Source organism: Pithys albifrons, chromosome 11 (assembly GCF_047495875.1).
Source record: "Pithys albifrons albifrons isolate INPA30051 chromosome 11, PitAlb_v1, whole genome shotgun sequence".
NCBI classification, from domain to species: Eukaryota; Metazoa; Chordata; class Aves; order Passeriformes; family Thamnophilidae; genus Pithys; species Pithys albifrons.
Genome location: NC_092468.1, coordinates 14,696,518 through 14,708,919, shown reverse-complemented (window position 1 = coordinate 14,708,919; position 12,402 = coordinate 14,696,518). Strand labels below are relative to the sequence as shown.

The 12,402-nt window shown below is 43.4% G+C and overlaps 1 protein-coding gene across 1 annotated transcript in view; it reads right to left on the bottom strand.

The window, feature by feature from the left end:
- The window catches only part of FGF12 (fibroblast growth factor 12), a 224,131-nt gene extending 212,085 nt beyond the window's left edge, over positions 1-12,046 (bottom strand). The window contains exons 1-2 of the mRNA XM_071566436.1: positions 11,959-12,046; positions 11,714-11,854 (exon numbers count right to left, since the gene is read on the bottom strand). Coding sequence (XP_071422537.1) covers positions 11,714-11,726 — 13 coding nt within the window. The 5' untranslated portion in view covers positions 11,727-11,854; positions 11,959-12,046. The remainder of the gene's footprint in view (positions 1-11,713; positions 11,855-11,958) is intronic.
- Between the last annotated feature and the right edge of the window lie 356 nt (positions 12,047-12,402).

Here is a 12,402-nt window from a genome sequence, read left to right as displayed (position 1 = left end):
TCAAGCTCTGGCTCTACATCCCCACACTTCTTTGCCAGCAGGGGCTGAGCTGAGAGCCAAGGGTTTTCTTTTTCAGAAGAGTAGGAGCTGATTTATTGCTTCATGTAGGTGTAACTAGCCCCACCAGAACAGAATCAACAGTCCAGTATGTCTTTCAGCAAAACAGGACCCAATACCAGACCCATCCAGGTTTGTCTTATAGCAAGGGAATCCACTGCCCATGCTTCAATATTTCTGATTGCTCCATCATTATGTGGAGCCACAATTAGAGACAATTTGACTGCATTTTCCCCTCAAGGAGGTACATGAGCTTTCCAATTCTTTACACTCAGGGCATTCAGCAGCCACTGGCTGATAGCCACCTTGGTCACTATTTCTGGTACCATGCAGCATCACTATAAATATATATAGTTCATAGCCATCAGTGCCAATTGGGACTATTCTAGGACATGGTGTGAAATCCACATAGTTCAGAAACCAAGGCAGAGCAATCTGTTTTGAGTGTTGGTTTTTTTGGTAAAGCTACAAGATAATCCATCTAGAGGAGGTCAGATCTTCATGGAACTAAACAGTTTCACATGGCCTTGCATGACATTTGGGCCAATAACCATTGGCAAAGAATGGGCAGAACATTTGCAGCTGGTATCCTCTGCACAAAAATACTTGATATAGTAAATTACAACACTTGCAATTTACTGACCAGTTCTGTTGTTGTTTCCTATTGGAAAAAAAAAGGAAGTTTTAAAGTGTTCAATGAAGCATTACTGTTTGTTAACAGAATTAATAAGAATGATGTAACAGTAATTGCTAACAGTATTTAAAAAAAATATTTCAAAACATTTTTGAATTAAAACATGTTACTTAAGACTGAAATACAGTATTTATTAAGAGAATAATACACAAGCTTTCCTGATGACATGGCTGTCCTTTCTGGCAAACAGCAATGTTTCTCTTTTACAAAAGAAGTTAAAATGGAAACTTAGAAACAACTACTTTCCCCATCAACTTAAGATCCTTACTTCAACAGTTAGAAAAGCTGTAATATTGATCAGACAAATAGTGCAAGACTTAAAAGCACTAAGTCTTTATGGTCCCTATGTACCTCCACTTGGAAAGGCCTTAAAAGCATCCCATGAAATCCACAATCCCTCAGAAATCAGTGAGGCTATTGTGATACCCCCTTACAAGAATAGCACACAGTAAAATTGTTCAGTTTAAAAACTCTCAGTTGTGCTGTTCATACCAACACAGGTGTTGACAAACTCTTATGAACCCAAAGCAGGATCTATCAGAAAGTGCAGAGTTCAGGAAGACCTTGATGGGCACAAATACTAAGAAAAATGTTGGGTTCGATCCAGTTCAAAACAAACTTCAGAAAATAGGATTTTCTGCAAAACAAGAGACCTGTGTTTTAGGCAGCTCCTTTGCAAACAAGAGGGAGAAGAGGCAGATGCCTCCTTCAGTGTTTCTGACAGACAGACAACAGCCCAAAGTGCTATAACATTATCCTTTGCTAGGCCACTGAATCCCCCCAAGACTCAAGTCCCAGCCATTAAAGGGAGTGAATGTCCACAGGCAGGGAAAAAGCAGAAGAAAGTCTTCACATACCTGAGGAGACAGGATGAAAAGCCAAGCACACCTGCTGGATGCCACAGTCAGGCCCCAAGCCAAAGCCCAACTTACAGAATTGATATGAACAGAAGTGAGACATGTCCACTTACGTGGTCCTAATATTCTCCAAGCCAGTAGCCCATCACAGCTACTTTCAAGATCAGATTGAGTTGCATTCAGGGCATGGTCTGTTTGGCTTAGATTACCAAACTACCATGCAGCTTCTGGGTAACAAAGATGACTTCAGGAAAAGAAGAGCAGCAAGGTAGCCTTGCCTTTGAGATTACTGAACATAAACTCACACTCCACATGAGCATAAGTGCATTTCAGTGGCTGTGATGCCAGCTTTAACAGCACTGAGATTCAGTGAGACTCCCCTATATTCACTGTTCCTGAAAACCTTTAAATAAATAAAGAACTGCCTGTGTTTTCATACATACAGCAGTATGCCTATAATGGGACATCAGTCAGAAAAGTCCCACCATTTGGCTGACTCAGAGTGCAGAGCACTGCTTGCACTAGAAGATCCCTGTGCACGTACAGCTCAGCTTCAGCCTCAATTCCCTGTTCTCAGTTTCACTGACAGTAGAACACAAGGCTAAATTCTGCACTCAGATCTGCTGTCGTCAACCTTAGGGTGGTGCCACAGAAGGGACAACTTAATGAAAAACATTATTTTCTGACTATAAATAATTAAGATTTTAAACACATTCTGTTCTTTGTCTCCGAATACTGCCCACGGCTGTATGCTTCAGTATGTCAGGCTTGTCCTCACCATTTCTGGGAACCTTCTAATCAAAAAGAGGTGGAAAATTCGTCCCTAGAGCTTTTTTTCTTTTTTTAAACAAACAAATAGAAGACTCAAAGTGTTGCTGCTCCAGGTTGTTGATTTTTTTTTTTTTTTGAGAGCAGAAAGCACTATAAATACAGTTTAGGTCAGAGAGCCTGAATCGCATGTTACTGAGAGATGAATCATGCAAATAAAACTGACAGGTAAATCTAGATATCTGGCACTGTTTAGTAGGAATGGCAGAGACATGTCTCAGCACAGAGCCACTTGTTATAAGCATAATTCATAGTTATTTTTAAGATGGGGCAGATATGCTGACTTTTGAAGATACTATACAGCAATTTTAATAGCAGTTGATAACACAAGTCCCTCAAAGCTATATAATTTGTACCAAAAAAGAAAATTGCCTTCAAAGTGGCAGCAAGAAAGTAACAGGTAAGTAAACCATAACTGTTTGTTATTTTAGTATCATCTTGAATCAATAAAAAATTACTTCTTTAAACCTTTACCACTTCTTAAGTGGTCTAAAGTCATTTAAATAGGTCTTGCACCATGTAATCAGCATTACTTCTGTTGTGTTTTCAGTTCTGTAAGGCATTAGAGACATGGCCTTTGCCTACTGAACAAGCAATGCATTTATCTACACAAGTGCCAATCCAGAACAGCTACATGAACTTCATTTAAAATCTTGACTGGAAGAGGAGACTCAGGACAGTAATTTTAAAACTTCTCTGCTGATTTCTTCCCCACTTCTCATATTGCAGCAAAATGGTTATAATTTGCAGCATGAAACCTCTCCACTGGGGTACACTGATAGGAATAAAAAGTTTCAAAATTAACAGCTGGCTTTGCCAATACAATTATTTGATAATGTATGGCACTGATTAACAGGCAGTCTCAGAATACCAGGAGCACTGGTCAATACTAAAAGGGAATATGAATTCAAGGACAGAAAAATATCTCAAAAGCTCAGATTCAGCCTTCAAAGAGATCAGATAAGCTGGAAATATTATAAAAAGCAGGTCTTGCTCAGGAAGCTTATTCTACTGTCAACCCAGTTATGCTGCAGTGGTTTTTTAGTATTAAAATAGGAAATTCAAGGTGCTAGAAGGTGCTGGATTCTATATTATTCTATATTATTCTATATTATTCTATATTATTCTATATTATTCTATATTATTCTATATTATTCTATATTATTCTATATTATTCTATATTATTCTATATTATTCTATATTATTCTATATTATTCTATATTATTCTATATTATTCTATATTATTCCTCATTTTGTTGGCATTACTGCTGCTTCCCTCTTGCATACAGTATGGTGGAGTCACTAGCATGTATAAGGCTGACTTAGGGGTTACTCTAAAGTGACAGTGGAATGGCCATTTTTGCATCATAGCAAGCACAGTGTGTGCAAGGATTCTCAAGCAAAGAATGAATTCATACTGTATGTCTTCTAGACAGTTTCAGAAAACTAAACTGAATCACCAATACCATCTGTGATGAGACAGTAATTCTGAATATGTGGAATATTTTTATGTTTGTTCCATACCTTTCTAAAGCCACTGCTGCAAAATATTCTTAACTGAAGGACAGACAAGTTTCATACTCACTGAAGAGCTCCCCTAAAATGAAGTTCTGAGGGCTGTCCTTCAAAGCAGTTAATTTCACTGCTGAATTCATACAGGCTTGATCTTTCAAACTGCACAGGCACCTGTAATTCAACAACTCCAAGGTGTAACCTCAGTCCAAGTAAAGCACAACCAAACAAGAGCCACAACACCTGGATGCCACTCTTCAATTCGCCAAGTATCATCAAACACTCAAAAATGCAAAGGGAATAGAGAGCAGTATGTAAATGGAAGGAAGAAGAGGCAGGATACAGAATCCAGAATCAGATTTAGAGTTCCAGCTTCTCAGTTAAGGAGGGTCATGTCAGAGACCAGAGTCAGCTGGAAAATACGTCAGGGTCTCTAGTTCAACATTTGCTTGAGTAGCCACTATCTTAACACTTAAGCATGCCCATCCCACCAATAATCTTGTCTGCCTGGATTTTGAGAGAAAAATACACAGTGATAGCCCTTGATAATGGAATAAACATGGCATAACAGAATTAGTGACCAGATGGGCTTCAGTTTTCCTGGAGAAGCCTTTATGCCTGTCAGCCTCTTTTGGAGATAGCATTAAATGCCAGGAAAGTGTTTTTGCATTAATAATACATTCTCTGCGACTGAGAACTAAGGCAACTTTCCCTCATTATACCAATAAAGCATTCAGCACTCCTGGAGGACTTATGAAGAAAATCCAAGTAGATACCTTCAGGAAATTAACCTTACCTATTGAAGGCTGATTGCAGATAAGGCCAGCCTTAAGCCAGTCTCCGGCGGAGGGGGGGAATGAAACAGAAGAGGAAGAAGCATAGCTCAAGAAAAGCAGTTTTCCAAATTAGAAATGATATTCCATGCTTCCCCGATTTCTTACTTTGCACATGCTATTAAAAATAGCAAGTAAAAATGCCTTACATCTCAAAGTACACATCCTGGTGCACACACAGCCCTCCCTCGGCCACGTGGCTCACGGCACGCCGCAGTATTGCTCCTGCACTCTATTGAGCGGCCATCATCACAAGCCACAAGATCTCTACTGAAACATGACGACACCATAAATAGTTTAATTCAATCTGAAGAAAAAAGCCATAGCTTTCAATGTGTATCCTGCATAAGTATCAAATCATAAGGTCCATCCAAACCTGAGACCTAAGAGAAGAAACTCAATGAATTACTGCGATGATTTGTACTCTCATTGAGTATAAAGAACACTTATACTTTGAAAAAGCAGGGGAGATATATTAAAAGGAAGATTCCTTATATCACTGATGGAAAATAGTAAACTCCTTCTTCAATCAGTTTAGTATAATACCATTATTAAAACCTTTGTACTTTAAATGAAAGCATTAATTATTATGCCCATCAGGAATATTTCTGTCAATTTACCTTTTACCATGCTAATAAACACCAAGATTTGCATGTAAAAATTAATCATATTACCTCATTTACAGGTCAAAAGACACAGACAAATATAGTTTCTGCAATTCTTCCTCAATAACTAGCTTTTGCATATCAAGTTATATGGCACATTAGAATGAATGCAATTCAGATGGGATTTAAATAGCTGAGTAGATAGAAAGGGAAAGATAAGAGTAAATTAGAGAAGTCTTGTGGTAAGATAAGTCTTTTGTGCTTTTGCCTTTTTTTTTAAAGTATTAAGAAAATCAAGGGTTTTTTTTTTAAATTTCTGGACCACAAATGACATAAGGATGAAACAGCTGTATCCAGGTCATTACTCAAAATATCCACAGATTATGCTTTCAGCCACTATATGTATAAGTGGTACATCAGAACAAACTTAAAGCATTTAAAAAAAAATAAAGAAATAAAATCATTCTCAATTACTCTAACATTTCATTCAGAGCAACATCCACAGCTCCCACATAACTTGTGGAAATGAGTCGGAGGACTTTGCTCCTTGGGTATTTTCATAAGAGACAGATGACCAAGTCCCCCACCAATTTTTATAAGATTTAAGACTACTATTAAGGTCCTCTTTCCCCTTTGCTTAGTAACATGGTGGGTTTGTAGGTATGAAGGAACATGAGCATGGCCACTTACTTTTCATTCCTCACTATGAGCCCATTGGAGCACAAATACTTTCTCGGGTACCATGTCTATTTCCCCCAGCATGAGGTAGGCTTGGGTCATCCTTCTCATTCAAAAGTTGCAGATGCCCACCCACAGTATTTCAGCAGCCACTAAATGATGGTTAATAAAGGTATTATCTGCTCTTTTAGGTGGCAGCAAATAGCCAAAGTTTACTCACTTGCAAGTAACATACAGCAAACTGAGCTCTTACCATCTTTGAGCCCTCTCAGGACAGTCATATCTGTGTTGAGTTTAATGCAATTTTTTAAGTGAGAGGAACAGACATTTCTCTTCCCTTCTGAAATGCATTAAAGAAAAGCACTAAAGCAGCACTAGCTTAATGCTTTACATTCTGTTTCCAACCCCTTCCTGCATCTTTCAGCAGAGATTGAGTCCGAGGCACAGGACCTAAGTTACCTTTCACAGCACTCCACTCCAGCCTCAGGGGTAAGGTGTTAAAGTCAGGCAAAGTGTTCTCCTGCTATACAAAAAGCTGGTACCCATATTGAAATGTACAGCCTGTGTACAGCCTGGGGCATGGGGGAGATAGTAAAAAAAGATCAGGCCATTTATTTACATCCTCAAAGTTTCCACCCTTTGTCAAACTTCAAGCAGCCAGTTTGAGAATTGTTGGCCTCGGTAACATGCCCTGGATCTCACACCATGCATCGCTGGGAAAGGCTGAGAGCATGGAGCTGCCTCCTCTATGGAAAATGTGCTTCTCAACTAAACCTCTGACCATCTTGACAGAGATAAGTATTCCCCAGAAAAGAAAACCAGCTTCATAACAGAAATAACTGTGCCACTATTTTGTTTCCATTGCAAACAAGTATGGAAGGTGACTTGCATGACCCAGACCTTACCAAAGCAATCTACATTACCCCAACACATGTGCAATAACAATGCTGCAGACTCACCTCTGACAGATACAGGACATGTCAGGATGATGCATTATGAGGTAGATTCTGATGTAAGCATCCCAAACAACTTCAGGACCTGAACTACAGCTGGAATCTCTAAGATCTTTTCTTTGATCATTGAAGAAAGCCACAAAGGTGGGAACAGTGCACAGCAACCTCCAGAACTACATGTTCTCACTCGCCACCCTCTCTCACCGTGCCCACAAAGGCTATCTTCAATCCTACCATTCATCAGCTCTTGTTGGGTTTTGATCACAAGTTCTTCAAGGTGAAGATTCTGTCCTTTACAGGCATAGCATGCAGGCAGCTGCACAGAGAAAGCTGGCCCACCAATTCTGGGGCTGAACAAGGAGGCTTCAGAGCAGATCCAGTGGGGAGAGATGGATCAAACCATGTTGCCCATTCCTAAATATGCAAGACGGCAAGATGCAAAAAGTTCAGATCTGTTTGCCAGATCCAGAAAGAGTAACTGTGCCCCAAGTAAATAGGATCTTACTGCTATTTTACAAGATGTCTTAGAGGCCTGAACATCACATGTCTATGAGCAGCAGTATTGGGCTTTTCCACAAAAGCAAAAATCCTACTTCCAGCTCTGTAACTGAGAAGACAACATGACTCAGGTGGCACTAACTGTGGCAGCATCTGCCTAGGACAGTCTCACTGCAGAGATGTCCTCTGCAGACATCTCCTCCAAGGCCTGCTGCTTTGGGACTCTCCAGCTGTAAGGCCAGGTCACCCAGCTTCTACCACACAGCCTTCTAAGCACAAGGATGGGGTTCCTGTAGGAAGACCCAGTGCATAGAGAGTGTCTCTCCAACTTGAGATTACTATACAACAGGGCAGGGACCAGGGCTCAGAGGACTGGCAAAAGCACCTTCACATCTCAGCCAACAATATGCTTTAGTTTTGCTGTCCCCATAGACCAGCTGACAAGAACAAGCCCTGCTATATTTCCTAGCTAACAGCATGCACTGTATGCTGTCAGCAGCCTGCCCTGCATCGAGGTAGTGCAACTGCCCCACACCACCAGTGCCTAGTACTGATCTCCAGGGAGAGCAGAGAGCACCAGAAACTTGGTGGGCCTCTGAAGAAGGGACAGCCTGTCCCTCGTACAACATAGACACATCAAGATCCCAATCCCCATCTCAGGCGAGATAAAAGCAGTAATATGTGTTTTCTGGCAGTGAGGGATAAATAGATTTCCCTGTGTCCTCAGGAGCACAGAAAAGGGTATAGTACCTTTGGAGGAAGGGAATCTTCCCTGCAGCAAAGCTAGCTCTGCAGTCCCTCTCTACTCCATCCAGAAGCCCAGGGATACATTCCACACTGTGCAGCTTGACTCTTGCTCAGCTGATTTCTTTCCCAGCCTCTGAGTCTGAATACTGCTCTGTGACATTCCTCCCTCTGCTAAGCATCTTTCTAACTGTGACTGAGGAATCTGGCAAGTGACCAAGTATTCTTTAACCTCCACATTAACTGCTGTTAGCTTTGGCAAAACCCAGCTCCTGGGATGCCTGGTGTGGTATCGCTTACTGCTGCAGCCTACAGGAACTGCTGTAGTGGCGAGATTCAGAGAACAGGGATCAGGTAGCAGATGCAAAACAGAGCTCTCACCCACAATGTCCTCCATTCCCCCATTGACTAATGAGCTTTAGGAACAGCTACAACTTTTAAGCTTCTTACTTCTGGAAAAGGTTTGGAGACAGTGAATGTGCAGAACAGAGGAAGTCAAAGAAGCTCAGAGTAAGTCAAAGAAGGTGTAAGTTAGATGAGGCCAAATGCTACTTTTAGACCACGAAGATGCGTTGGTAACATTGCAGTTCCATATAGTGCTATTTATCTTTTAGGAGCCATGAGGAGATAAAGATGTTCAGCCGTAGCCAACTTTGACTGCTGGAATATGGCACAGGCTGCACAACCTCCTCAGCCCACATCAGAACTCTCTTGGCTTGCATTCTTACTGCTACAGTCCTAACAGTAAAGTCCTTAGCCCTGCATCCCACTACACAAAAACTGATAGGTCATTCTCCCCTCATTCTCACAAATATGCCTAACCAGTGAAATCAGTTATGGCTGCTCTGAGCAGTGCCAGAGATGGTTCCTTAGCCTGGTTTTTACAAAGGACTGCAGGCTTTGCAAAGCATCAACACCAACCACATTTGGACAATCCAGTTGTACTTAGATGGCAAATCCTAGGCAGAAATGTCCACAGTAGTCATCAGGGACTGATGAATTCAGGGACCAGAAGGTAGGATTTCTTAAACAGGCTATGTTGCTTAATATAGCACACAGTTTCCCCCAGTATCTGCACAATGTTGAGTTTGAGATGTTCTAAGACTTGCACCAAGGAAGACTGAAGGGGTGGGAGAAAGATTGCAAGAGAAAGCATTTAAAAAGCAAGAGATGATTTTGGAGAAACACTGTGTGCAAGCAGCAACTTCATAACATAGGACTCACAATGCAAAGGCCTGGTTAGCAATGAAAATAAAATGTAAACAAGTGCTTAGTAAGGCAATGTAGTTGCAAGTCCATCTAGGATTAGTCACAAAAACTGAATATGAGAGTTTAGGCTGGCTCATACCTTCACTCTGGGGAGACGTCCTGCACTGTGCCTCACTGTCTGTACATAGAATTAGTCTGTTAGACCTGTGCACCATAGGCCTTCTTATGCTTCTCCGATACTATGCAAGTTTTAAAAATTACTTCAGTGCCAACACAACTGGATCCCTGTCATGAGAAGACTTCTGCCTTCTCATTTTTCATTAAGGTGCCAAAGTTCCTTGCTCATTTCCTTTAAGGTCATCTCTGCTTTATACCTGTCCCATTTTGGTGCCTTGATTTCGGAGGAATTTTCTCTCAACAGCCCCTCTTTTTACATAGATAGAGGAAACCCAGAGAGTGTTTGTTCCCCGCCGCTACCTCATGAAAGAAAATCTCTAGCAACAGTGAACTGCAGAGAATTTTTTTGCACAAAATTCCCCGAGTAGTGACTCTTTGGGCTGTCTCACTCCTGCTATCTCCCCCACCAAAGCAAAGCACCTGGGAACATGGACTGCTGCAGAGCCCATCTTGCAACTAATAAACAGAAATACCAGTGGTCTGAAAAGCTGCCTCATCCAAATGTTCATTACCAACTTAGGCAGTAACTGCATCATAACAGTTGCTGTTCGCACAAGATGAGAATCAGGTGATGCTTTCTCCAGTGGTGTTTTTCCACCAGCTAGCTGGACCCTTCTTATTTTATTGCAGATGTTACCTTTCTGCACCCTGTACAACTTCATCAGCCACGTGAGCTCCATCAGAAGTTCCACGGAAAGCTTTCTGCCTGCTTGTGTAGTGCATGACAAGGCACGTAATGTGTTATAGTAAAGTCACGGTCCCTTTGTTTCGCATCAAGACATGTACCAGTAGGACATTCAAAAGGCAAAGGTGGCCTATCTCAGGTTAACTGTGAAAACAGCATGTATAATAAAAAAAATATATTTAAGGCTAAAATTACTGCTGGGAGCTTTTTAATTTAAGTCTTTACAGACACGCTTTTTTAAGAGGTACTTACCTGTTCTCATGTCCTGGTAATTCTATTGATCACTGCCCACAAGAAACTGTACTTTATAGGACATACTGCCTCCTTATGATTGAAATAGCTTCCTTCCTTAATCATCATATAATCAGATATTCCCACCCAGGAGAAGTATAGCCCTGATTGACAAGATAGTTACAAAAATAAACCTGAGGTTTAAATATAGCTTGCTCGTCTCCCTGGAAGGTACGTAGTATTGTGTTATACAAGTCTACCATAATTTTCCTTGAATTAATGTGGTCCACAATGTCCCACTGCCTTTATCACTATCAATTAAACAGCAACCAGATTTGTGTTATATAGGAGAGCTGGCAGCTATGTTGAGTGGGAATGGCAACTCGCCTTTCTTCTGCGTGGACTAACTTACCATCAATATTTAATTGGCAATTAAGACATACAGATTTTGAGTTCATGTACCAGTTGAATGCATGATTTCCAATGCAATTGTAGAGGTAGACCAGTAAATAAGCGTAGATGACTACCCAGCTATGTATGAAAACAAAATACATGCTCAACCTGAAGGGATATACATGGATGAGATCTCTGTATGCCAGGCAGGAAATATTTGATGATCTCGTCTTTCTAGGACAGACAGTTCAATAGCACAATACTCGTAGCATTTCTCCCAATCTATCATTATGTTCTGATGTGTTAAATATGCAACGTAACGAGGGCAGAGCTCTATAGTCCTGTTCTTGTTTCAGAAAAAAAACAAAAAAACCAACAAAACTGAGATTTAAAAAAACCCCAACATTCTAATCATGAGATGCTTTTCATCTGTTAAAAACCTCCCCGTTGCTGACTGGCTGAAAAAACATGGGACAGACCTCATATTTATTATGCAAATCCTTAGCATTAAGAAAACAAATCACCAACTAAACATCTGTCTCGCCCTAAAGGAAAATAAATTTTAAAACCCAGCCACCCTTCCCCTTACTCCCTACGCAGCGGGCCGAGCACCCCGCGGGATCGGCAGGACGCGCCTCCCGCCCGCTCCCCGCCGGTGCTGCAATGTCCCCAGCACAGCGGCAGCCTCGGCCGCCCGGCCCCGCACCAGCCCGGCCACTGCGGTCCTTTCGCCGCCGCCCCCCTCTGCGCCCGACCCACCTTTCCCTTCCATCGCGGAGCCTTGCGAGCGCCGGGAAGTTGCGGGTAGACGCGCTCCCTCCTCAGCCGAGAGCCCGGCGGGCAGAGCCGGCGGCCGCTGCCTGCTCCGCGGTGGGAGACGGCGCTGTCACAGCTGCGGAGCTGCAAGCAAGCAACCGGCGGGGGGGAACGGCGTGAGCCGCCGGGCCCCCCGCAGTCCCGCGGCGCGGGCGGAGCGGGGCGCGGCCGCGGGGGGAGCGCGTTACCTGTGCGCGGGCAGGAGCTGTCCCTGGCCGAGCGGTGCTGCGGGGGCGACTGGCTCCGCGGCCCGCCGCGCTGCCTGGCACCGCCCGCATGCGCGCCCCGCCCTCGCCCCGCCCCCGCACCGCGGCACCGCCGGGCCCCCGGCTGCGGGATCCTCCGCCGCGCAGCGAGGGAGCGAGGCGAGCAGGAGCGGTACCCGTACCCGCATGGGACCGGCCGCGCCGCCCCCGTCCCGCGAGCGGGAGCGCTAGTTACACAACGCAGCAGTGCCGGCGGGAGTCCCGCCGGAGCTGCCGCTCCGCGCCGGGCACACCGGCCATCGCCCGCGTACCGGGAGGTGGCATCGGCGCCGTACAGCTCAGCGCACGGCCCGGCGGCTGCGGGCGAGCCGGCCGGTTCCCATGGGTGCAGTGCTAACCCCCAGACCGCAACTCCCGCACCGGTCA